Source organism: Labrus mixtus, chromosome 15, assembly GCF_963584025.1.
Source record: "Labrus mixtus chromosome 15, fLabMix1.1, whole genome shotgun sequence".
NCBI lineage: Eukaryota > Metazoa > Chordata > Actinopteri > Labriformes > Labridae > Labrus > Labrus mixtus.
In genome coordinates, this window is record NC_083626.1 from 17,050,263 (window position 1) to 17,077,913 (window position 27,651).

Sequence of the window (27,651 nt, forward strand, 5' to 3'; positions counted from 1 at the left end):
GAGCGAAAAATGCGGCTGTTTGCGTTCACACATAGCCTAAAGAACCTCCGGGTAGCCAAATCTCCTTTTTTCTCCTAGTTTTTCAGGAGATTTCCGTATGTGTGAAAAGGGTTATAGAGTCTGTTTTCTGCCAGGAATTTCGAAGATCAATTCTGGAAGAAATTTCTGAATCAGTTGAGGAAATGGCCTCATGTGTTGAAGTAAATATGTCTGTAAATGTTTTTATTACTTTATTTCTACTTCTATACTGTATATTTTGGAGAGATTTCAGTCAGCACCACTTTGTAAAAAGAATACTTTGACACAATTATTTGTATTTGACAGTATGTCTCTGTGAGGGATCTCCCTGCCCTTCCACGCGCTTACGTGGAAAGCATTAGGCAGGAACAGCACACATTCCTGCCCTTCCCGTGCATACAAGCTATAAGGCAAGGAGATAAGCAGCAAACACCCAGAGCAAGCATCAATGACAAGCATGACACTGATTAAGTCACAATAGCAGAAAAAGGAGGAGGTGGGGAGGAGGAGGGTTGCAAATGCACTTGCAAATGCTGCTTTAGGGAGGGAGCAGCAAAAGGAGGCAGGCTAGAGCAGTTTAAATAAGGCGGCATATGTACTTTTTGGCCAATAGGATGCTTCGAAGCAAATCAGCTGGCCATCAGCTGATGCGACTTGCGTGAGATCAGCTGTTACCGAAATTCTGGCATGATAACAGATCGTGACTCCGTGGCCTGCCTGAACTAACGCTACGCTCCATTTCTGGGAGACAGGGTCAATATTTCCAGTATTTATCCTTTATCAAGACTCTAAATGTTTCTTCAAAAGTAACTTCTAATACTGATTTATTTCTTAAATCCTGTCATTCTAAACTTTTATCTTAAGTATAAAAATATTGTGTTGCAGATCGCAGCAGGGGTTTTATCCGAACATGAGTAGAGAATTAAGAGAAGTGTTAATAGTAATTTACCTATGTACCTATGTTTGATTAAAGAGTGGAAGGTACCACACATCTATTTGCATTTTCTATTCCAGATTTTCTCAAGATCTGTTTCAATTTCAGCCAACGGTTTTTGGGATCTTCATTTCTTGAAAATCATTTTTGATGAACTTAACAGTATTTATTCTTCCGGTTAACTTTGCACTATTTTATAAGCTCTCTATAAACATTTAGAAGATGTTTTAACTTTATTTAGACACATTCATATTACTGTATGAAGGAGATGTTATTCTAGTGTTCATGCTGTTAGAGACTGACAATAATGTTCATGTGTCGTTGTTGTTTGGTGTGTGTGTGTGTGTGTGTGTGGGGGGGGGGGTAGGTAAATACATTTTGCAAAGCTGAATACTTTGCATTTTTATCTGGTGGTAGAACAGGAAGCAGCAGGAGATGAGCGATTAAAACAAATCACATGTTGCTGCTTTTAAAAGAGTTCAGATAAATATCATATCATGAAACAATGACAAATCATTGTTAACAGGACCATTTTCTCCTTTTTGTTCAAAACCCAATCCACAGAACTTGAGGAAAGATGTTTATGAAAGACCAAAAGTTTCTCATTATATTTACTACAGAGAGTCCATAAACACTGAACTGTACATTCAGATCAGACTGTTTTCATGATGGTTCATGAACTTAAACAGAAAATCTTAGTATTGTGAAGCCACGAGTTAACTTTTATTTTCATCATTTTCTTTATTGCAACTGCTGGTTTCAGAGTGAAGGTTTCATCTGTTTATGACAGATGTCAGTGAATGAACTTTCTTCATTCCAACATTAGGAGGATTGTTGTTCTGTAACAATGGAGATGTGAGGGCGATCATTAGGAATGTAATTATGGGGAAACTTTGATCACATAAGAGCTAGGAGTGTTCTTTACTGCTGCTCTTTGTTTTTAAAGGACAGGTGTGTCCAATGTTTCTTTTGTTGTGTTCTGTCAGGTGTCTAATGATTCCAATAGTTTCAGGTTGAACTTGTTTACCTTCAGCTTTCTGCTTACAATGCTCCTCTCCAATGTTTAGAGCTGCTAAGAGCACATTTTACAACAAACATTAAGTAAAAAAACAAAACACCTAACGACTGAGCGAATGGGCAGCGTGGAGAGATACATTAAAATAAACTAGTGATATAAGTTTAAAGGTATACTTCACCCATTTGCATTAAGCTTTGTATCATTAGAAACCTGGTAGTATTTTTGAATGGTCGTGCATCCCGCTCTCATTTTCCCCTGAGATGGGAAATCTTTGTATTTCTAAGTCTGAAAAGGAGCTTCCAGTGGAAGCTGTTGCGGTTAGCAGGGTGAAACTACAACGCTAGTTCCTCATATTTTCGACCACTGAAGCTGCAGACCAATCACAGATCAGTGGGTGGGAACTCGCTTCCAGAATCGAAACTTAACGTCCGCCATATTTCTTGGAAGCTATGCTAACAGGCTCTATGAAGAAAGCTGATAATGGTGAAAAAATATATATATAGCGGCGAGACGGCTGCTGCTGACAGGCCGGTCTTGTGTCTAGGCTGCTGCGGCCGCCGGGCTTGGTTTCACATTTATTTTGTAGGGATTGTAAAAAAGCTGCTATTTTAAAAGTGTTTCATGCAGGATTATTTCATGTGTCGTATAGTTTATAGTTATTTTTTTCTTTGGTATTCTCAAGTCGAGTGATGGATTCAGGTTGGATTACAAACAAAATGTTATTAAAATTTGTATAATATTTTTCCAACTTTAAAAAAAATGTCTCACTTGAATTGCTAAATCATACAGTGACTAACAGATGAAGTAGAAATGAAGTTATTATAAAAACAGAACGATTGTATGTGCATGAAATTATCTACAACATGAAATATTTAATAAAAGCAACTATGAGGAAATTCCAATTTCTGTCAGAAATTAAAAATTCAGAGTGCATTCATGGATTTATATTCTAGGTGTGCACTAAAAAGAGTGTACTCCTATGCACTTGAATGTGTGTGCTAATGTGGGCTCCATGCATAGCTTGTATGCATGCATGCATATCTTTGTGTTTTGGTCTTAGTATTGTGAAGCCACGAGTTAACTTTTATTTTCATCATTTTCTTTATTGCAACTGCTGGTTTCAGAGTGAAGGTTTCATCTGTTTATGACAGATGTCAGTGAATGAACTTTCTTCATTCCAACATTAGGAGGATTGTTGTTCTGTAACAATGGAGATGTGAGGGCGATCATTAGGAATGTAATTATGGGGAAACTTTGATCACATAAGAGCTAGGAGTGTTCTTTACTGCTGTTCTTTGTTTTTAAAGGACAGGTGTGTCCAATGTTTCTTTTATTGTGTTCTGTCAGGTGTCTAATGATTCCAATAGTTTCAGGTTGAACTTGTTTACCTTCAGCTTTCTGCTTACAATGCTCCTCTCCAATGTTTAGAGCTGCTAAGAGCACATTTTACAACAAACATTAAGTAAAAAAACAAAACACCTAACGACTGAGCGAATGGGCAGCGTGGAGAGATACATTAAAATAAACTAGTGATATAAGTTTAAAAGTATACTTCACCCATTTGCATTAAGCTTTGTATCATTAGAAACCTGGTAGTATTTTTGAATGGTCGTGCATCCCGCCCTCATTTCCCCCTGAGATGGGAAATCTTTGTTTTTTCTAAGTCTGAAAAAGGAGCTTCCAGTGGAAGCTGTTGCGGTTAGCAGGGTGAAACTACAACGCTAGTTCCTCATATTTTCGACCACTGAAGCTGCAGACCAATCACAGATCAGTGGGTGGGAACTCGCTCCCAGAATCGAAACTTAACGTCCGCCATATTGCTTGGAAGCTATGCTAACAGGCTCTATGAAGAAAGCTGATGATGGTGAAAAAATATAAATATAGCGGCGAGACGGCTGCTGCTGACAGGCCGGTCTGACAGACCAATCACAGATCAGTGGGTGGGAACTCACTCGGTGTCGGTGCTCTCACTGTTTGCCTATGGACACAGACATACAGACCTTTTTCACATTATGTACTCCGGATAATATCTACATAATCACAGGAGGACTTCTTCGGAGATTCTCCTGACCTAGCCGTTCATATATGCTCCTCACAGCGGGGGACTATCCCTGTCAGAGGGGAGGGGGCTCGGGGGATTTCCCGAGGCAAGACGTGACGTAAATAAACAACGCGGAAGTAGCGGCCGTAGCAACAGAGTCCTCTGCACGACTTTATAATGAGACTATTTGCCTTTATATCAATGCTATGTGTAATCCAATGGAATGACAACATCCACAAGAGAGTGGAGAACAACATACTGACGAACAGAAAACATAATGCAGCCGTTTAATCACATGCACGGAGATCGTAGTGGTCGCGGGCAGACACTTTAGCCGGTCAGTCACTGTATATAAACGTCATTCTCGTCCCATTGGCTCGAGGTGAGTTCGAGTTGAATTCTCCGGAGTATATGCGGCCGTGTTCAGATATCAGCTCACTCGGATTTTCTGCGGATAAAATACTAGGGGTCTGGCCGGATAAACTCCGGGTAAAGTCAGAGCGAAAAATGCGGCTGTTTGCGTTCACACATAGCCTAAAGAACCTCCGGGTAGCCAAATCTCCTTTTTTCTCCTAGTTTTTCAGGAGATTTCCGTATGTGTGAAAAGGGTTATAGAGTCTGTTTTCTGCCAGGAATTTCGAAGATCAATTCTGGAAGAAATTTCTGAATCAGTTGAGGAAATGGCCTCATGTGTTGAAGTAAATATGTCTGTAAATGTTTTTATTACTTTATTTCTACTTCTATACTGTATATTTTGGAGAAACTGTATCGATCGAATTTCCCTCTGGGATTAATAAAGTATTTCTGATTCTGAACTAGAGGACCTTAGTGGGAGTGTCCTGCAGTGCTGTGCATTCTGGGATTTGGTGTCTTTCATCAACATGAGCCACAAAGACACTTTCTGCCTTTTCACGGCCAAGAAGGCACCAACTTCAAAATTGATTTCACATTTCTACTACATATTTGACCCAATGTCAATACAGATTCATGTTTCAACGGGTGAAGTATCCCTTTAAGAGAAAAATAAAACTTTTATTAATGTTTGAGGCACCGTAGAGTCCTATCATTTCAGACTTTCAGCAGGTAAGGAGTCACAATAAAACTTTTCTTAAAGATGTTTTTGGGCCTTTTTGCCTTTATTAGACAGTTCAGCTGAAGAGAGACTGGAAATGTTGAAAGGAAAAAAAGAATAGGAACATACTTTTTGTATTGAAATTGGACATTTAAAGTGAAGTCAATTAAGACTGAAATCACATCTCCTCTTCAACAAACCAGACGATTGAATTTTGTGTGTACAAATGTCATTTGTACAAAGAATACTTTGACGCAATTATTTATATTTGGCGGTATGTCTCTGTGAGGGACCTCCCTGCCCTTCCACGCGCTTACGTGGAAAGCATTAGGCAGGAACAGCACACATTCCTGTCCTTGAGAAACTCATTTGTCCCTGCTGCCATTACCTTTCTGAATGACTGTGTTGCTTCTGTTTTCATCGGTTTCTTATCTACTGTATTTATTTATTTATTGTCCATTCTATGTTGTATACTGATTGGAGGCTGTATGTATGTGTGCGTTTAATTTATTTTACTGCTGACTGCAAGACAAATTGCCCTCTCGGAAGGATAATAAAGACAACCTTGAACTTGTGTTCATTAACGTATTACAAAGAGCTTAGGGTCTTCTTGTTCTTTTCAGTTTCATATAGTTAAAAATGTATTTTTCAAAATAACGTGCGTTTGTGTTCATGACTTGTCCACGAGACAAAAAACTATTATTATTATTTTTGACATGATGTATTTAAGACTTATAGTCATAAAGTGACACAAACTGTTACAGTCCTCCTCTCCAATGTTTAGAGCTAAGTAAGAAAACAAAAACCTAACCAATAAGGAAATGGGCAGCCTGGAGAGATACATTAAAATAAACTAGAGATCACATGAGTTATAGAAAAAAAGAAACATTTTTTTTAATGTTTTGGGCACTGAAGAGTCCTATCATTTCAGACTTTCAGACAGGCTGAAGAGAGACAGGAAATGTTGGGAGGAGAGAGTGGGGGTGACATGCAGCAAATAGACACCATACATGGAGTGTGGGACATAACCGCCAAGACATAGACGCCCCCACTATACAACTTTAAGATAAGAATATGGGTGCTCAAATATCTGATCGATGAATGGTACAACAATCACATTACACAACTACAAAATACTGTTCAGTTGTAGTTTTACTTCTCTTCTTCTTGAAGTGTAGTTGCAGGTTATCATGAGGCTATCTGAATGTATAACAGCTATTTTTAGATTGTCCTCTAACCGGTTCACCCAACTGCAGTAGATGTTCACTGATCACTAGATAATTGAGACCAGTGTTCTTTTCTGTCAGCCGAACAAAGTGTTTTATCTTTCAGCAATACGTACTTCCTGACTGCTGATATTGGCTTTTTGTATTTTGGAGTTTTTTAGCTCCAAACAAATTTAAGGCCTACATTTTTTCTACCATCTTTTTTGTTTTGTTTTCATGCTCACTTCATCTTGTGTGCAGCTTATACTATCTCAATACCCTGGTAGTGTAGTTCACTTATTCCAGTGAAGTGAGTATTCACATACTGTTAAGATGACAGGACAACATGAATAAGAGATTTTTTACAAGGTTCTGCAGAATAACATGAGATCCGTACCATAGAGACAATTTTTAATCAATCATATTATTTCTTCAACTTCAGTCATACCATGAAATCTGTAAAGGCTAGATCTATGTACAAGTAGAGGAAAAGGTCATGAGGACAGCCTACTTTGTCTACCAAACATATTTGTTCTCCTAACCTTCAAAAAATGAATAGGAACATACTTTTTGCATTGAAATAGGACATTTAAAGTGAAGTCAATTAACACTGAAATCAAATCTCCTCTTCAACAAACCAGATGATGGAGTTTTGGGTTTAAAAATGTCATTTCTGGGTCATGGGAAATGGATAATCAAGATAAGATAGGCAACAAAAAAATCAGTATTTATCCTTTATCAAGATTCTAAATGTTTCTTCAGAAGTAACTTCTAATACTGTTTTAGTTTTAAAATCCTTTCATTTCTTCACTTTTATATTGAGTTTAGATTTGTTAATTTGCCTTAAGAAATTCTGATGCACTTTCAGTTTTGTTTTCTGAAATGTTTGGTTGTCAGATCAATTACAGAAGAGGATCACTATGAGGGCAGTGACCAATAACATGGGTGTGGTAGAGATATAAATGTCAGATGTTTTAAAACCCAGAGCGTCATTTAAAAAGAAGCCTTAAGCAGATATTTAAATGACATTTACCGCTTGTCAGATCATCGTCAGAAACATTAGCTTGATGTAAATGCAACATCATACAGCTTCAAAATATTAAAAACTATATAGATAGATTTGATCTTTAAGTTACAGGGAGCTGAGGAAACGAGTTGGTACAAAAAGAAGGACTTGGACGATTGGAGGAAAATTTAGAGGTTGGTTTTCTAGTTATAGTCAGTTAAATTCATGGTTGGTTTTCTGGTTTGGTAAGTTGTATCGTTATTTTAAACTGATGGTTTAACTTAACAATGTTGCATTTTAGCTTGTGTAAAACTGAGGTTAGCCTACTTAATAAATGACTGACTTCTTTCTCTTTTATCTAGTCGGGGCAAAATGGCAAGTCCGAGCAAAAAGGCAAAAAAGTGAGTATCTCTGTATCTCTGGGAAGTTTACAATATCCCAATATTATAAAGAAATCATTTTAAGTTGTAAGTTTCAGCACTTGTTCATACTGTTAATGCTTTTTTTTCTAAATTCTACAGACCGATCACCAAGGTAAAATACTTCACTTCTTACCACACATCACACCACATTTTTGTTGCTGGAGAGATAAGAGAGAATAAACAGAACAAACAATGATGACTTGTAGAATAAACCACACACAAACACGCCTCCACAAAGTTAAGCCTGTGTACATGTATTATCCATTATCAGTCTAGATTAAAAATCTAATTAACTGGGAGGGCTTTGTTCTCTAGATGCTTATTATCCCCACCAGTGGTTAGGGCAGCTAGCTTTGTGCACCTTTACTATCCAAACCAACCCTCTTTATTCTCCTTTTCTTTAATACTTAAAAAAAAGAAAGAGGAACACACGCTTTGTATTGAAAGGACATTTTCAGTGTCCAATGTTTTGTTCTCTTTGTTCTACTAGATGTTTAATATCCCAACCAGTGGTAAAGTCATAAAAAACATTCTTTATAGCATCAGCTTTATTCTTGGGCTTATTTCATGCTTATGCTATACCTCCCAGAGCCCTCAGGCAAACTTGAGCTGGTCTCCATGGTGTATTGTTTTACACATTTCATTGTTCTTAGCTTTTGTTTGTTTGTTTTCTACAAGGTGTTTAATGATCCCATCCATGGTAGCATAGAGTTACACCCACTCCTCATCGAGATCATTGACACACCTCAGTTCCAGAGACTTCGATTCATAAAGCAGCTTGGAGGTGTCTACTTTGTTTACCCCGGAGCGTCTCACAACCGCTTTGAACACTCGATCGGGTAAGTCAGCAAGTTTTCAAATTTCAGCCCACAGGTGACCTCAGTCCAAATAAGTTAAGACTCATGGTGGTTTTCACATAAAAGGCAGAAAACAGTGCCTGTCTTAGTATGGATCTTATACAAGTATATATTTTCATTTTGGTAGCAGCATCCTATTGTGATAACTGCGTTATGACTTAAAAAAATATTTTCTGTGGTCTAAAAAGGGTGGGATACTTAGCAGGAAAACTTGCTGAGGCTCTCAGGTCAAGGCAGCCGGAACTCAAGATCGATGACAGAGACGTCCTTTGTGTTCAGATTGCTGGCCTCTGTCATGACCTGGGTGAGTAATGCATCCCGTTTCAATATTACATGACTGGTTTATTAATTGTAATTATTTGGAATGTAAAGAGTAAAATGAAAGTGAAATGATCTAGAAATAACCATTCCATCTTTCAAAAAAACAAGGGCTTCTGCATCAATAAATAAAAAATACGAGGGTGGGGTGAGGTAGTGGTGGTAGCTCAGTCTGTAAAGGGACTCTGATAAGAACTGGAGGGTCTGAATATTTAAAAATAATATTTAGACTCAGAAAACTTTATTAATCCCAGAGGGCATTTCGGTTCCACAGTCCACCCAGACCATGCATACATTTACAAACACATAACAGTCTTTTCTTGTAAGCAATATTCTCAAATTTAGATTCAGGAGTAATCCGTCCTCAACTCAAACAGGTTTATTAAGACATACTGACTGTATCATCTGTACACTATCAGTGGATTACGCCTGTATTTATCTATCCATTTCAAGGTCATGGACCCTTTTCCCATCTGTATGATGGAATGTTCCTCGACAAAGTACTGGAAAAGAAGGAGGAATGGAAGGTAAGAAGTTAATATTTCTGTTGTAATATAACAAATTAAATACAGAGGAACCGCAAAACTGAAGCACATGTACCTTTCACACCGACTTGTTCTTTTGAAACAGAATCCAGGATGTTCTTTTTTGTTTGTGGGATTATGCACATTTCCAAGAATGTTGATCTATTATTTAATAACAATGAACTGTGTAGTTTGTGTTGCTAAATGATCCATACCCTGTTCTCTTTGGTAATATTATGTCAGCTTTTTATCTGACATGTTACAGCTGTTCAGAAGCTCCATGAGATTTTAATAATGTTTCTGTTTTAACCATTAATCCTGGTGATTCAGGGATTTAGATACAACAAACAAAGATAATAACTGAATTCATGGTTAATGAGAGGTAATTCTTTTAAAAGCAGAAGGGATTTCTAGATCTGTTTATGTCTCTTTGTCACTCAATAAGAGAAGATAACCTTTATTCATCCTACAATGGGAAGCAAAGAGCAAGGATAGCCAGAAAAGAGCACACAGTGCACCATTCAATAACTTTAGATCAAAAGACTGCGATTGTTGTGATTGACATCCAAACAAACCGGGCTAAAGGGGAAACGCCCCTTTGTTTCAGAACAACTTTTCCAAGCAATCCAGGTGTGAAAAAACGTTTGGCGAGAAAACTGAGCTGCATTATCACCTTCCCAAAAACTCTTGTGCTTAACAGTTTGACATCGGGTTGAGTTCAGCTAGCTAAATAACCCTGATAAAGACTGTTAGGATGTAGTGTATAGTATATTGGATGACATTAAGTCGCTCGTCAAATTCTGAAGAGCTTTAGGAACTCTGACATTGTAAGTTGTTTTTTACATACATACGTTTGAGATATACTCTTCAGATGTGGGGGAAATTAAAGTATGTGGGATTATTATATTTATGTTTTAAATCTTGTGTTGACACATTTATGAGTCTGTGTGTCTTGCAGCATGAAAAGGGCTCTTGTGACATGCTAGACCACCTGGTGGAACAGAATAATCTTAAACCAGCGATGAAGAAGTATGGACTGATCCCTGAAAAAGACATAAGATTCATTAAGGAGATGATTGCTGGACCTCTACAGGAATCTAAAGAGCAGGAGGCAAGTTCACCTCATTATGTTATTCAGAAGTCGGATAAGATACTGTATGAATATAAGATAAGAGAAGATAAAACTTTATTCATCCCACAACGGGCAGAAAAGAGCAAGGCTAGCCAAAAAAAGAGCACACAGTGCACAATTCAATAAAAAATAGATTAAAAAAATTTGAGGAGCCAAAAGAGTGTGAATGCTGTGTTCACATGTCTGACATCAAGTCGCTCGTCAAGTTCTAAGGAACTTTAGGAACTCTGACATTTAATCTTTTTTTTACATAAAAGTTTTGAGATCTTCTTTGCAAATGTGGGGGAAATTAAAGTATGTGGGATTATTGTATTTATGTTTTAAATCTTGTGTTGATACATTTATGACTGTGTGTCTTGCAACATGAAAAGGGCTCTTGTGACGGTCTTAACCACCTGCTGAAACCGATTGATCTTAAGCAAGAGATGGAGAAATACGAACTGAACCCTGAAGCTGTGAAATTAATTCAGGAGAAGATTGCTGGACAGGAATCTAAAGAGCAGGAGGCAAGTTCACCTCATTATGTTATTCAGAAGTCGGATAAGATACTGTATGAATATAAGATAAGAGAAGATAAAACTTTATTCATCCCACAACGGGCAGAAAAGAGCAAGGATAGCCAAAAAAGAGCTCACAGTGCACCATTCAATAAAAAATTTAAAATAGATTTAAAAAGTTGAGCTAAAAGAGTGTGATTGCTGTGTTCACATATGTATGAACAAACCGGGCTATGGTTTCAGAACAACTTTTCCAAACTACCCAGGTGTGAAAAAACCCTTAGAGAGAAAACGGAGTTGCAGTATCACCTTCCAAAAAACTCTCGTGCTTAGTATTATATCTGGGTTAAGTTCATCTAGTTTAATAACCCTGATAAAGACTGTTAGGATGTTGTATACAGTATATGTCAACAGAAAATTGGCTGACATGAAGTCACTCATCAAATTCTGAGGAACTTGAGTAACTCTGACATTTAAAGTGTTTCTTACATATACACGTTTTGAGATCTACTCTGCAAATATTGGTTGTGCTATTTGTGTAGTTCTCTGTCTTCTTGCAATATTTACACACAGTTTTTGTCTCGTCTGTTATCTTCTCACATCTTTCATTTTCTGTCTTGGGGAAGCTAAAATGCTTCCACACCTCCGATTTAAAAGAGGGTGGTGCGTCCTCAATTTCAAAATCTTGCTCTACAGCTGCTGACGCTCACAATATTATTGCGATTCATTTTTCAGAGTACTGATGTGAATCTTGACACCTTTGAATCGATTTATCACGATTAATCTTTACATCCCTAACTGTAAATATTACAGGAACAGAGTAAGCTTGAGCAAGAGATGAAGAAGAAATACAAACTGGAACCTGAAGATGTGAAATTCATTCAGGAGAAGATTGCTGGAGACAAGAAGGCAAGTTCACCTCATTATGTTTTTCAGAAGTCGGGTAAGATACTGTATGAATATAAGATAAGAGAAGATAAAACTTTATTCATCCCACAACGGGCAGAAAAGAGCAAGGATAGCCAAAAAAAGAGCACATAGTGCACAATTCAATAAAAAATTTAAAATAGATTTAAAAAGTTGAGCTAAAAGAGTGTGATTGCTGTGTTCACATATGTATGAACAAACCGGGCTATGGTTTCAGAACAACTTTTCCAAACTACCCAGGTGTGAAAAAACCCTTAGAGAGAAAACGGAGTTGCAGTATCACCTTCCAAAAAACTCTTGTGCTTAGTATTATATCTGGGTTAAGTTCAGCTAGTTTAATAACCCTGATAAAGACTGTTAGGATGTTGTATACAGTATATGTCAACAGAAAACTGGCTGACATGAAGTCACTCATCAAATTCTGAGGAACTTGAGGAACTCTGACATTTAAAGTGTTTCTTACATATACACGTTTTGAGATCTACTCTGCAAATGTTGGTTGTGCTATTTGTGTAGTTCTCTGTCTTCTTGCAATATTTCCACACAGTTTTTGTCTCCTCTGTTATCTTCTCACATCTTTCATTTTCTGTCTTGGGGAAGCTAAAATGCTTCCACACCTCCGATTTAAAAGAGGGTGGTGCGTCCTCAATTTCAAAATCTTGCTCTACAGCTGCTGACGCTCACAATATTATTGCGATTCATTTTTCAGAGTACTGATGTGAATCTTGACACCTTTGAATCGATTTATCACGATTAATCTTTACATCCCTAACTGTAAATATTACAGGAACAGAGTAAGCTTGAGCAAGAGATGATGGAGGAATTCGAACTGAAACCTGAAGATGTGAAATTCATTCAGGAGAAGATTGCTGGAGACAAGAAGGCAAGTTCACCTCATTATGTTTTTCAGAAGTCGGGTAAGATACTGTATGAATATAAGATAAGAGAAGATAAAACTTTATTCATCCCACAACGGGCAGAAAAGAGCAAGGATAGCCAAAAAAAGAGCACATAGTGCACAATTCAATAAAAAATTTAAAATAGATTTAAAAAGTTGAGCTAAAAGAGTGTGATTGCTGTGTTCACATATGTATGAACAAACCGGGCTATGGTTTCAGAACAACTTTTCCAAACTACCCAGGTGTGAAAAAACCCTTAGAGAGAAAACGGAGTTGCAGTATCACCTTCCAAAAAACTCTTGTGCTTAGTATTATATCTGGGTTAAGTTCAGCTAGTTTAATAACCCTGATAAAGACTGTTAGGATGTTGTATACAGTATATGTCAACAGAAAACTGGCTGACATGAAGTCACTCATCAAATTCTGAGGAACTTGAGGAACTCTGACATTTAAAGTGTTTCTTACATATACACGTTTTGAGATCTACTCTGCAAATGTTGGTTGTGCTATTTGTGTAGTTCTCTGTCTTCTTGCAATATTTCCACACAGTTTTTGTCTCCTCTGTTATCTTCTCACATCTTTCATTTTCTGTCTTGGGGAAGCTAAAATGCTTCCACACCTCCGATTTAAAAGAGGGTGGTGCGTCCTCAATTTCAAAATCTTGCTCTACAGCTGCTGACGCTCACAATATTATTGCGATTCATTTTTCAGAGTACTGATGTGAATCTTGACACCTTTGAATCGACTTATCACGATTTTACAATTAATCTTTACATCCCTAACTGTAAATATTACAGGAACAGAGTAAGCTTGAGCAAGAGATGATGGAGAAATTCGAACTGAAACCTGAAGATGTGAAATTCATTCAGGAGAAGATTGCTGGAGACAAGAAGGCAAGTTCACCTCATTATGTTTTTCAGAAGTCGGGTAAGATACTGTATGAATATAAGATAAGAGAAGATAAAACTTTATTCAACCCACAACGGGCAGCAAAGAGCAAGGATAGCCAAAAAAAGAGCTCACAGTGCACAATTCAATAAAAAATGTAAAATAGATTTAAAAAGTTGAGCTAAAAGAGTGTGATTGCTGTGTTCACATATGTATGAACAAACCGGGCTATGGTTTCAGAACAACTTTTCCAAACTACCCAGGTGTGAAAAAACCCTTAGAGAGAAAACGGAGTTGCAGTATCACCTTCCAAAAAACTCTTGTGCTTAGTATTATATCTGGGTTAAGTTCATCTAGTTTAATAACCCTGATAAAGACTGTTAGGATGTTGTATACAGTATATGTCAACAGAAAATTGGCTGACATTAAGTCACTCATCAAATTCTGAGGAACTTGAGGAACTCTGACATTTAAAGTGTTTCTTACATATACACGTTTTGAGATCTACTCTGCAAATATTGGTTGTGCTATTTGTGTAGTTTTCTGTCTTCTTGCAATATTTACACACAGTTTTTGTCTCGTCTGTTATCTTCTCACATCTTTCATTTTCTGTCTTGGGGAAGCTAAAATGCTTCCACACCTCCGATTTAAAAGAGGGTGGTGCGTCCTTAATTTCAAAATCTTGCTCTACAGCTGCTGACGCTCACGATATTATTGCGATTCATTTTTCAGAGTACTGATGTGAATCTTGACACCTTTGAATCGATTTATTACGATTTTACAATTAATCTTTACATCCCTAACTGTAAATATTACAGGAACAGAGTGAGCTTGAACAAGAGATGATGGAGAAACACGAACTGAAACCTGAAGATGTGAAATTAATTCAGGAGAAGATTGCTGGACAGGAATCTAAAGAGCAGGAGGCAAGTTCACCTCATTATGTTTTTCAGAAGTCGGGTAAGATACTGTATGAATATAAGATAAGAGAAGATAAAACTTTATTCATCCCACAACGGGCAGAAAAGAGCAAGGATAGCCAAAAAAAGAGCACATAGTGCACAATTCAATAAATTTTTTTAAATAGATTTAAAAAGTTGAGCTAAAAGAGTGTGATTGCTGTGTTCACATATGTATGAACAAACCGGGCTATGGTTTCAGAACAACTTTTCCAAACTACCCAGGTGTGAAAAAACCCTTAGAGAGAAAACGGAGTTGCAGTATCACCTTCCAAAAAACTCTCGTGCTTAGTATTATATCTGGGTTAAGTTCAGCTAGTTTAATAACCCTGATAAAGACTGTTAGGATGTTGTATACAGTATATGTCAACAGAAAATTGGCTGACATGAAGTCACTCATCAAATTCTGAGGAACTTGAGGAACTCTGACATTTAAAGTGTTTCTTACATACACACGTTTTGAGATCTACTCTGCAAATATTGGTTGTGCTATTTGTGTAGTTCTCTGTCTTCTTGCAATATTTACACACAGTTTTTGTCTCCTCTGTTATCTTCTCACATCTTTCATTTTCTGTCTTGGGGAAGCTAAAATGCTTAAAAGAGGGTGGTGCGTCCTTAATTTAAAAATTTTGCTCTACAGCTGCTGATGCTCACGATATTATTGCGATTCATTTTTCAGAGTACTGATGTGAATCTTTACACCTTTGAATCGATTTATCACGATTAATCTTTACATCCCTAACTGTAAATATTACAGGAACAGAGTAAGCTTGAACAACAGATGATGGAGGAATACAAACTGAACCTTGAAGCTGTGAAAATCATTCTGGAGATGATTGCTGTAGAAAAGGCAAGTTCGGAAAAAAATACACATTCTGTACGAACATTACTAAATGGAAATATTTTTATATGTAAAAGCAATAAAGAAAGTTAAAAAAAAAGAAAGAAAAGGCAAGTTCACACAATCTGTGCATAAATAAGTCTGTGTCCTCAACAGCAATGTCACTAATGTCACTATTTTGTAACATCTCCTCAGTATGAAGGCGGACAAGAAGAGTCCTTTTTTTTAATTGTGAAAAAAAGTTTTTCTTCTGCCTAGACCTCCAATTGAAATTGGACCTGCTGTTTATTTTGTCATGCTTTTGCTTGTACATAGATTATTGTGTTCATATTTTAGCTTTATCTCTGTTTTGAGGAATGGTCCTACATATTTTTTCTATGCAGTGTAAATTCATTGACAACAACATACGTGTCAATAAAACTTGTCCTGATTCGCTTTGTGTCGTCATCCCTGCAGTGGCCGTACAAAGGGCGTAAAGAAGAAAAGTCCTTCCTCTACGAAATTGTGTCCAACAAAAGAAACGGCGTTGATGTGGACAAGTTTGACTACTTGGCCAGGTCAGGTTTTAATGAAGTGCTGTAAAATAATTCTTAACCCTGAACAATGCATTATTCTCCTGATTTATTTTAAAATGATACAGCACTCAACAGTAAATTCAGTTTCCCTCTATACACCTATTTTCTTCACATTGCCTTAATCTGTCTCTACGGTAACGGAAATATTTCCCCCGTGAGAATACGAACAAAGACTAAAACCCCAATCATCTTTGTGAGGTTTTATTCGTACAAGAAGTTGCAGGAAGAAGAAACTTCCTTTTATACATGTCAAAGAGGAAACAACAATATTGAAGCTCCTGTTGTAGGAGATAAGCAGTTTAACACAATCAACCTAAACAGAGGAAGAGCAAATGTCCATGTAGAGTCATCCTTGTAGAAATCAAAGGTTATCCAAACACATGATGCTTAATCTAAATCAGCATTTCATGAAATGTCACACAGTTCACATTAGAATTACTCTAACACATCTGCTAAATATATTTGTCCCCATTACACTACTCAGGGACTCTTCCTACCTGGGAATCAAGAACAACTTTGACTTTCATCGCTTCCTGCAGTTTGCCAGAGTGTGTAAGGTTGATGGCAGGAAAACTATCTGCACCAGAGACAAGGTGCTGACAAACTTGAGCTTGTAAACAGATAATTGAAAGCAAACTGATAATGTTGTTATTTATGACTAAACTACAGTCCTAACCTCAACAGGAGGAGGACAATATGTACGACTTGTTCTACACAAGACACCGTCTCCACAAAAGAGCCTATCAGCACAGAGTAAACAAAGTCATTGAACATATGTAAGTGTCTACCTTCAGATCTTAGTACTCCAAATATAAGATTGGTCTCCTTCTGATTTTGATTATTCAATCTGCATCATGATTCACTATCTCATCAGTAATAATATGTTTGATATGAACATACAGGATTGCAGAGGCTTTTGTGAAAGCAGACGGTCACATTGAGATTGAAGGATCAGAAGGATCAGCAGGATCAGAAGGAACAATAGGATCTAAAGGATCAAGAGGGCTGTTCACTCTCTCTACAGCCTTTAAGAACATGGAGGCCTACACAAAGCTCACAGGTGTGTAGATTTAAATGTGTGCTGTTAGCTCATGTTTAACATTGAAGCAAATTCAGACTTCAGGAATATCAAGACATTGTTTTAAATAATGCACTACACCCAACAATCTGAAAAGGAATTTGGTGTAGGCACTTGGTCGGTTTTGGTGTTTGGCCAAGGACAAGGTTATCTGGTAGTTTGAGGAGTTCACAAATCCAGTCTCAAACATCCTGAACAACTGGCTGTCCTGATCATTTGAACCTGTTTGATATTTAGAATTTCTCATTTTTTTCTGTCTCTATAAATAAACCTACATTTGCAGAATGGAGTAGCTACAAATCTAAAAACAATTCATGAACTAACAGTCTGACATATTTCAACACTTTTTTGGAAAAACACTTAGATGCTGCTTTCTGTCAGGTTAGTGGCTCTGTTGCGAGATCATTTACTGTTATGCTACTTCATCCATTTCTTTTATTATGCACATGTAAACCAGATCATGTTAAATAATTTATTGAGTGTGTTTGAATTAAATTCACTATTTTTTGTTGTGTGTGTTATTATCATTTGTTTGCTTGTTACTCTGTTACTCTTTTAGACAACGTGTTTGAGGAAATACTCAACTCTTCCCGTCCTGAGTTACAAGAGGCAAAAAAGATTCTGCAAGACATTGTCTCTCGAAAGATCTACAAGTTTGTTGGTGAGAGAAAGCCAAAGGACCCCATCGAGGATTGGAAAGTAAGTCTGTGTGTTCTTGTGTTTCATTACATTTATTACACATGATCTAATGCACCGTTATCATACAATTATCATATCGTTGTCATACAATACAAATTTTTATTATTATTTGGGTCTTCAAGTTTATTTTCTTTTACAAATAAGAACCCCTTATACATTCAAAGCTACATTTAATTTGCATCAAGAGCCCTGTGACAGTAACTTCTAACCAAAGAACAGTTCATCTTCATACACTGCATTTGATCCCTTCTCTCTCTCTCCCTCTACACTTTATGTGCACATGGACTAATGCACGTCCTGGGATATTACCATGGCACTTGTACACATAGCAAAATTAATGCTTAGATCATACCGTGCAGCCCTACAGTCAAACGCATTTACATTAAGTTGGTGCAGTTTTTTGAGTGAATAAGAATTGAATTCCAAGTTGCTCACAATGTCAACTTAAAATGCAAAAAAACTTGAATCTATATCCTTTTCCACTGTTCTAATTTTTTTCTGATTCCTTGTCAAGAGCCAGAAATATGGCTGGAAAATAGGATTGGCTCGACCCTTACCTAATGGAGAAAGCAAACTGAAACTAGATGACTTTGAAATCCTGGTGAGTTTTTTTTTACTTTCTTTCATCTCACTCTTTTTGTAAAATCTTCAGTTTTGCTGATGTTTTGATTTGGAAGATGTTGCAGAATTTGTTATGGCACACATTTTACTCTCAACCTTCTTTTTAGGTCATTAACATGGACTACGGCATGAAAGACGAGAACCCTGTTGAACATATGCATTTCTACAGCAAATATGAGCCTGACGTGGCAAAGACAATGTCCACAGAAAATGTCAGAACTAATTATTGATTAAAATATTTTTTTTTATTGCAATCATTCAATATTTCTTCTGTTTATTATTTGTAAGGCAGCTTATGTCACCATAACTCTCAAATTAAAGCTGCTGTCATTCTTTACAGGCATCCAGGATTCGCACAACGATCTTTTCTGAGCAGCTGATCAAGGTCTTCTGTAAGAAGATTGATGAACAGAGTGTGGAGGCTGCCAAAAAGCACTTTGAACAGTGGTACAATGATTTTCCAATCCTTAGATAATAGTTGAATCTTAAGATGTTAAAGGATACTATATCAACTAACTTGCTGTTGATTGAACATAAAACCAGTTGACTTGGCTAAAGTAAAGAGAAAACAGTCAACATTGAGTACAGTTTATTTAATATGGTTGAACATGTGATCTACAATCTGCTGAGTGTGGAAAACATTAGCTGTGCTAGCATCCTCAGCCTTCGGTCTTCCTTTCAGGTTAACGTATGCTTACCTGTGCTGGTTAAGCTCTACTCTAATTGATTTGATACTTTAACTTAACAAAATCCTGCCAAACTGAGCAACACTCCAACATGTTATTGGTCCTTTGTCCTGGTTTGCATCCAGGTTAGACAGCAAGTCTAGACAGTCAGTCAGGTTTCTGTACTGAAACAATTTTACTGACCTGTATTGGAACCGTGCAGGACTCTGGTTTGGGGCCCTCAGGTAAAGAGAGGTAAGCAACAGCAGCATGGGAGTGAAACCAAAAGATTAACCAACCCTCTGGTTTCTTCAACTTTCACTCAGGAGCAAAAATCAGCTTTTAAATTTAAAAATTTGAAAGTAATAATGATTGACAATTATTGTGATAATTATATCGACTGATATGACATTTTGATAATATTTTTAGTTATATGGCCCAGGCCTATAAGCTACGGGTCTTATTGTGAATAACGCGTATCCTTCATTAAAAGAAAAACGGACATGTTAAAAAAAAAATCCCTCTTCATACAGTGTGTGCTGATTGAGACATGAGATAATCAGACCAATTTAGTTTTTTTAATCGGGCTGTAAACATGTTTATTTCTGCTGTAAAAAATTGGCTTTTTTGAATGGGTGTGCAGTTAGTGGTTTTATTACATTGGAAGGCTGTTTTAATATATGAGCATTAGAATGAAACAATGAGCAGGGAGGGAACGATTACATAGTGAAACAGAGCTTCAGGATTCTTTTTTTGCATTTATATGATTTTGATCCTTTTTTGATGCTAAATTAGCATTGGTGTCTTCAAACTTTTGTATTTTCCTACCAACGGACAAAAACTTTGAAATAATGTATTTACAAAAAAAAAAAACTGAAAGTTCTCACCAGTGAGATGATGGATCTGCATGATGAGTGCATTGTTTTGCTTTAAAATGACTTGAATGAGAGATTGTTTGTTAAATAGAATAATTTCTGCCTCAGTTTATCTCTCACTAGGTTTACTCTGCACTGCTTTCTTTAAAACAGATGTACTTGTGTGTCTTTATTAACATGCAGGATGAAGACGAAGCCAAATCTGGTTGGACCTGAGGTTAATTTGAGCGATCCTCCTGCAGTTGACACCAAGGAAATTACCAAACAACATGAATAACACTGAGTAATATTCTCATTCAGACCTAGCACCCATGTTTTTTCTCGCTTTTATCATATACATCTGTATGTACAGCTGTATCATTCTTTTAAAAATTAGTTCCAACAACACACAACATGTTTTTATTCTGAGGACAAAGATACATCATGATATATGATACCACTCTGTACAATTACGGGGCCTGCAGTCAATATGAGACAGTATCATTGGCCCATTTAATTCACTGTGTTACACTTCTATCGACTCACACAGAAAACCCATTCAAAATTGGATACTTTTTTTAACATTAAGGAAAATATATATCAGTTATAAAGCCATATCTCAAAGATCACTGGATCTGGATCGCTTCTGGGTTTGAATTTCTGATCTCTAAACTGATACATAGACACACATAACACTGGATACTTACACAGCTAGCAGCTGTATGGCTGTTGAATACCATTTAGGTAAAGAAAGCCATTATTGAAATCCAACAATCATTGTCTCAAACTGAATATATAAACTGCATGTTTCTGAATTGATTCAGCTTTTGGTCACATTTATGCTTCTTTGTAGGTTGTGTATTCTTTTTGGTCGGGGAAAGATGTATAGCACTCCCAACATGTGTAATGGAGTGAATATTTCACTTGTGGTTTTATTTAGGGATTTATAATACTCAGTGGTGTTTTAGTTTTGAGGTTAATCGTTTGAAGATTGAGGACATGAGATTAGATTATTTGTCTTTGAGTGGTGTTTAATGAGAGATGATCATAAGTGATGTTTTGGTGACTGGTATTATCTTATATTATATTACTTTGTATCTGCAGCATTTATTATCACTATTCAATTTTAATCTGTTTTAAAATGAGTCTTATTTTGGGCATGTTTTATAATGTCATCTTCTTTTGAGTTTATGATTCTTACTTTAAAAACTGGAACTTGTGAAAACCTTTATTTGCATCTAAAAACTTGAAATTGGAATGAAACAATATCTTTTTAAATGTATCCATCAACTACCTTTCTTCGATTTATGATGAATGTGTTTAAATGTATGACACACTTTAAGTGAAGCTATAATTGTTTGACGATTGGTTCTTACATAATGCATCTATGAGAACCTTTCAAGTGTATTCCTGTTGTGATGGGTTCATATCTGATAAAATCTGCATATATTCAAAATAAACATCAGAGAAAATCCTGAGTTCAACATTGTGTAGTCTATCAAACCATATGCATCTAATTATGTATGGTACAAATTTAATTGCAGTTCAAAGTGCTTTACAAAGGAGTGGAAAAGTGACTGACAAAAAGTAGTTTGTAAAAATCATTGAGAGACTAGTGCACAGCAATAAGAAATAAAATCAGCACAATGATTAATACATATAAATACTAAAAACCTTAAATCAAACACTAAAATGTAAATTTAAAAGTAGAGATTAATAATATTGATAAAAACATAGTAAATAAAAAGCCATAAAATGATTAAGTCATATAGAAAAGCCAGACTGAATAAATGAGTTTTTTAAATTGTGTTTAAAAATCTCAATATTCTCTGATCCTCTGAAGTCTGTTCCAAAGTCTCAGAGCAGCTAAACGCAGAATCACAAAAGGTTTTTGTTCTGCTCGGTGGAACAACTAAAAGAAGAACCAGAGAAGAAGAAGAAGACCTGAGGGGTCGTCCTGGTTCATAAACTAAAATCAACTCTGAAAAGTTAATCTGGTGGGAGGCCCAAGTGCTTTAGACAATAATAAAATCAATATGAAGACAAACAGGCAGCCAGTGTCAAGACTTTCAAAGAAATAAAATAGTTTAATGGGAGTTGTGTGTGTAATTGGCAAAGTCATTAACATTCATTCATTCATTCATTGACATTCATTACTTCATCATAACTGCCAACTACTTTATACTGTTTTTAATCTGTTCTTTAAATGTTTGTTTACTGCCCTCACATTCTTCACAGGTTGAGTTAATGTCGACTGCCTATTTCATCACATCATGTTAAGTTTATTTGTAGGACACAGTAATCATCAACTTACATCATTTGCTCATTTGCATCAACAGAAACAGTGTGTGGAGTTTGGATTAAATGCTTTCTATCTGATTTAAGCAGAGTTCAGTTGAGATTATGGAATTTTATGAGAAAAAAATAGGGAAATTGATGAATAAAAAACAAATAAAATGAAAAAAATGTATCATCATTTATGGAGGTTCACATTGGTAACTCCTCATGCACAGAAAAAACTAGATGGCTAAATCTAGATCCAATGTGACCTGCTATAGTAAACAACGAAAACCTCGATGTGAGTGTAAAATGGACCTTTCACCTTACTTCATTCTTATTTTGTTGATATATTATACATTATTTCCAATACAACACATGTATTAATGATAGTTTAAAAAACAATTTTAGAAACTTACTTGAAATTATTCTGATTGGTTTGACAATATTTATCAAGATCTGTAATATTTCCTATTTGTCATCAGCTAAAATCATTCACAACATCTACAAAGAGGATCAACTTTTGAAACAGCATCAGATCCTGTGTACAAACATGTGAACTCAGAGTTTGCGTTCCTTTGTCCTTACGTTATGTTCATTTGCTTTATGTTGATTTGTGTTTTTTTTGACTACTGATTTGTGAATTTGTGAACATGGCAAAATCAGTAGCATAAAAAAGTATTAGATATTAGAGTCTTAGTACATCATTGACTTTTTAAAAAATCAATAGTTATACTAACATGAGGTGACATTTGTCATTTAAGTTTGATCTGTGTTGCTGCACGGAGAATCAGTTTGACTTTGACATCCTTCTTTCAGTTTAAAACAAAACTTAAACCTCGGCAGAAATTAGATGATACAAATGGATATTTATAAGCCCTATAAAGATACCTGACCTGGGAATGAAGTCATATCGTCCTGATGAAATTAAGAAAACCAATTCTTTATGGAAGTAAGATAACAAAGTGAGATATGTTAACATAGATATTATCTTCAAACAACTTTCTATGTCTGCAATCAGAAGTAATCTCACAAGAAAAAGTAGGAGATGTCGCATTGATAGACACACATCTGTAATGTGCTCATTCTGGATGTTACTGGAGGTCATATATTATAGTCTCATCTTTTATTTTTGGATAGAAGACAAATTCATACCAAAAAACATCTACCAAATATAAAACTAGTGCAGATGTTCACCTCCTTTACATGCTGGACATTTTCGTCATCATAGAATAAAACAATAATTTACAGTCTGAGGGTTTCTTATGTTTCCTTTCAGTGTACAAAAAAAAAAATCAGTACCTGTTCTTTCTCCAGCAGAGCATTCATTTCATCAAATAGTGAGAGCACATTAAACCATGGAGAGTTGAGCAACACTGTCATCTTGTGGCCGTTTGATTTATTTGCAGTTCTCACATAGAGTATAGGTGTAAATCTATCTACAGAGCAGGTTACACGTGCAACATTTTTCACACTACCTCTTGTTGCTCCTTAAAGGCTTTATATGCGATTTTTTGATCCAGCAGATGTCGCCCTTGATCACCAGCATGAAACCAAAACAACTTGTGCTGCATTGTTGTGTTAGCATGCTAATGCTAGCAATCTTTATCATGCTCGTATCTTCACACTGCATGTAGATTTACCCGAAATGACCGTGATCTAGAAACGCTTACGTGACATTCAATTAAGCAGTGAGTACGGAATGTTATTCTTCTTTTCTCTCGTCCCTCAATGAAACAACTTTTATACACGAGGGGATGAGCCAGCCGGCCGTCTCGACTATGTAAACAAACTGAAGATAGGACTTGGAAAACTCGGAAAGCATCACAGACAGTGGGACTCGGGTGTTACACCCATTGTAGACAGTCACGACTCACAGAGTTATTTTCAGAGGATATACTTGATTTCTATTGCATTTAAGTGTGAAAAATTGCATATTAAGCCTTTAATAAGCTGGCTTACAACTACTGTTGGCTAACAAACACAGGTTTAGTCAACGAGAAGTGATGACACTCTGAACATGCATGTACTTTTTTAATCTCTTCTTCTCTTGGTTTCACATTTATTTTTTGTGGGGATTGTAAAAAAGCTGCTATTTTAAAAGTGTTTCATGCAGGATTATTTCATGGCGAAAAAATATAAATATAGCGGCGAGACGGCTGCTGCTGACAGGCCGGTCTGACAGACCAATCACAGATCAGTGGGTGGGAACTCACTCGGTGTCGGTGCTCTCACTGTTTGCCTATGGACACAGACATACAGACCTTTTTCACATTATGTACTCCGGATAATATCTACATAATCACAGGAGGACTTCTTCGGAGATTCTCCTGACCTAGCCGTTCATATATGCTCCTCACAGCGGGGGACTATCCCTGTCAGAGGGGAGGGGGCTCGGGGGATTTCCCGAGGCAAGACGTGACGTAAATAAACAACGTGGAAGTAGCGGCCGTAGCAACAGAGTCCTCTGCACGACTTTATAATGAGACTATTTGCCTTTATATCAATGCTATGTGTAATCCAATGGAATGACAACATCCACAAGAGAGTGGAGAACAACATACTGACGAACAGAAAACATAATGCAGCCGTTTAATCACATGCACGGAGATCGTAGTGGTCGCGGGCAGACACTTTAGCCGGTCAGTCACTGTATATAAACGTCATTCTCGTCCCATTGGCTCGAGGTGAGTTCGAGTTGAAATCTCCGGAGTATATGTGGCCGTGTTCAGATATCAGCTCACTTGGATTTTCTGCGGATAAAATACTAGGGGTCTGGCCGGATAAACTCCGGGTAAAGTCAGAGCGAAAAATGCGGCTGTTTGCGTTCACACATAGCCTAAAGAACCTCCGGGTAGCCAAATCTCCTTTTTTCTCCTAGTTTTTCAGGAGATTTCCGTATGTGTGAAAAGGGTTATAGAGTCTGTTTTCTGCCAGGAATTTCCAAGATCAATTCTGGAAGAAATTTCTGAATCAGTTGAGGAAATGGCCTCATGTGTTGAAGTAAATATGTCTGTAAATGTTTTTATTACTTTATTTCTACTTCTATACTGTATATTTTGGAGAAACTGTATCGATCGAATTTCCCTCTGGGATTAATAAAGTATTTCTGATTCTGAACTAGTGGACCTTAGTGGGAGTGTCCTGCAGTGCTGTGCATTCTGGGATTTGGTGTCTTTCATGAACATGAGCCAAAAAGACACTTTCTGCCTTTTCACGGCCAAGAAGGCACCAACTTCAAAATTGATTTCACATTTCTACTACATATATGACCCAATGTCAATACAGATTCATGTTTCAACGGGTGAAGTATCCCTTTAAGAGAAAAATAAAACTTTTATTAATGTTTGAGGCACCGTAGAGTCCTATCATTTCAGACTTTCAGCAGGTAAGGAGTCACAATAAAACTTTTCTTAAAGATGTTTTTGGGCCTTTTTGCCTTTATTAGATAGTTCAGCTGAAGAGAGACTGGAAATGTTGAAAGGAAAAAAAGAATAGGAACATACTTTTTGTATTGAAATTAGACATTTGAAGTGAAGTCAATTAAGACTGAAATCACATCTCCTCTTCAACAAACCAGACGATTGAATTTTGTGTGTACAAATGTCATTTCAGTCAGCACCACTTTGTAAAAAGAATACTTTGACGCAATTATTTATATTTGGCGGTATGTCTCTGTGAGGGATCTCCCTGCCCTTCCACGCGCTTACGTGGAAAGCATTAGGCAGGAACAGCACACATTCCTGCCCTTCCCATGCATACAAGCTATAAGGCAAGGAGATAAGCAGCAAACACCCAGAGCAAGCATCAATGACAAGCATGACACTGATTAAGTCACAATAGCAGAAAAAGGAGGAGGTGGGGAGGAGGAGGGTTGCAAATGCACTTGCAAATGCTGCTTTAGGGAGGGAGCAGCAAAAGGAGGCAGGCTAGAGCAGTTTAAATAAGGCGGCATATGTACTATTTGGCCAATAGGATGCTTCGAAGCAAATCAGCTGGCCATCAGCTGATGCGACTTGCGTGAGATCAGCTGTTACCGAAACTCTGGCATGATAACAGATCGTGACTCCGTGGCCTGCCTGAACTAACGCTACGCTCCATTTCTGGGAGACAGGGTCAATATTTTCAGTATTTATCCTTTATCAAGACTCTAAATGTTTCTTCAAAAGTAACTTCTAATACTGATTTATTTCTTAAATCCTGTCATTCTAAACTTTTATCTTAAGTATAAAAATATTGTGTTGCAGATCGCAGCAGGGGTTTTATCCGAACATGAGTAGAGAATTAACAAAGTGTTAATAGTAATTTACCTATGTACCTATGTTTGATTAAAGAGTGGAAGGTACCACACATCTATTTGCATTTTCTATTCCAGATTTTCTCAAGATCTGTTTCAATTTCAGCCAACGGTTTTTGGGCTCTTCATTTCTTGAAAATCATTTTTGATGAACTTAACAGTATTTATTCTTCCGGTTAACTTTGCACTATTTTATAAGCTCTCTATAAACATTTAGAAGATGTTTTAACTTTATTTAGACACATTCATATTACTGTATGAAGGAGATGTTATTCTAGTGTTCATGCTGTTAGAGACTGACAATAATGTTCATGTGTCGTTGTTGTTTGGTGTGTGTGTGTGTGGGGGGGGGGGGGGGGGGGGGGGGGGGGGGGGGGTAGGTAAATAAATTTTGCAAAGCTGAATACTTTGCATTTTTATCTGGTGGTAGAACAGGAAGCAGCAGGAGATGAGCGATTAAAACAAATCACATGTTGCTGCTTTTAAAAGAGTTCAGATAAATATCATATCATGAAACAATGACAAATCATTGTTAACAGGAGCATTTTCTCCTTTTTGTTCAAAACCCAATCCACAGAACTTGAGGAAAGATATTTATGAAAGACCAAAAGTTTCTCATTATATTTACTACAGAGAGTCCATAAACACTGAGCTGTATGTTCAGATCAGACTGTTTTAATGATGGTTCATGAACTTAAATAGAAAATACATCTGAAAGAAGATCTCATATCTAATCTAATCTATCTGTGTTTTGGTCTTAGTATTGTGAAGCCACGAGTTAACTTTTATTTTCATCATTTTCTTTATTGCAACTGCTGGTTTCAGAGTGAAGGTTTCATCTGTTTATGACAGATGTCAGTGAATGAACTTTCTTCATTCCAACATTAGGAGGATTGTTGTTCTGTAACAATAGAGATGTGAGGGCGATCATTAGGAATGTAATTATGGGGAAACTTTGATCACATAAGAGCTAGGAGTGTTCTTTACTGCTGCTCTTTGTTTTTAAAGGACAGGTGTGTCCAATGTT

At 36.7% G+C, this 27,651-nt stretch overlaps 2 protein-coding genes and 1 long non-coding RNA gene across 4 annotated transcripts in view; 2 read left to right on the plus strand and 1 right to left on the minus strand.

Annotated features, from left to right (window-relative positions):
- LOC132989321 (uncharacterized) overlaps window positions 1–16,285 on the minus strand; it is a 24,427-nt gene extending 8,142 nt beyond the window's left edge. The window contains exon 1 of the long non-coding RNA XR_009675906.1: window positions 16,154–16,285. This is a non-coding gene — a long non-coding RNA (uncharacterized LOC132989321). The remainder of the gene's footprint in view (window positions 1–16,153) is intronic.
- The window catches only part of LOC132989317 (deoxynucleoside triphosphate triphosphohydrolase SAMHD1-like), a 30,728-nt gene extending 9,194 nt beyond the window's left edge, over window positions 1–21,534 (plus strand). Inside the window, exons 2-11 of one of the 2 annotated variants that reach the window (XM_061056867.1) lie at window positions 10,077–10,526; window positions 16,015–16,115; window positions 16,618–16,726; window positions 16,818–16,909; window positions 17,036–17,193; window positions 17,771–17,910; window positions 18,425–18,511; window positions 18,639–18,743; window positions 18,872–18,978; window positions 20,255–21,534. In XM_061056867.1, the coding sequence (XP_060912850.1) occupies window positions 10,287–10,526; window positions 16,015–16,115; window positions 16,618–16,726; window positions 16,818–16,909; window positions 17,036–17,193; window positions 17,771–17,910; window positions 18,425–18,511; window positions 18,639–18,743; window positions 18,872–18,978; window positions 20,255–20,348 (1,233 nt within the window). In that variant the 5' untranslated portion in view covers window positions 10,077–10,286 and the 3' untranslated portion in view covers window positions 20,349–21,534. Of the gene's footprint in view, window positions 1–10,040; window positions 10,527–16,014; window positions 16,116–16,617; window positions 16,727–16,817; window positions 16,910–17,035; window positions 17,194–17,770; window positions 17,911–18,424; window positions 18,512–18,638; window positions 18,744–18,871; window positions 18,979–20,254 lie in introns of those variants that run through there. The other variant, XM_061056868.1, reaches the window with a different exon arrangement.
- The window catches only part of LOC132989314 (deoxynucleoside triphosphate triphosphohydrolase SAMHD1-like), a 67,240-nt gene continuing 46,872 nt past the window's right edge, over window positions 7,284–27,651 (plus strand). The window contains exons 1-3 of the mRNA XM_061056864.1: window positions 7,284–7,539; window positions 7,657–7,695; window positions 7,816–7,828. Of these exons, the coding sequence (XP_060912847.1) occupies window positions 7,520–7,539; window positions 7,657–7,695; window positions 7,816–7,828 (72 nt within the window). The 5' untranslated portion in view covers window positions 7,284–7,519. The remainder of the gene's footprint in view (window positions 7,540–7,656; window positions 7,696–7,815; window positions 7,829–27,651) is intronic.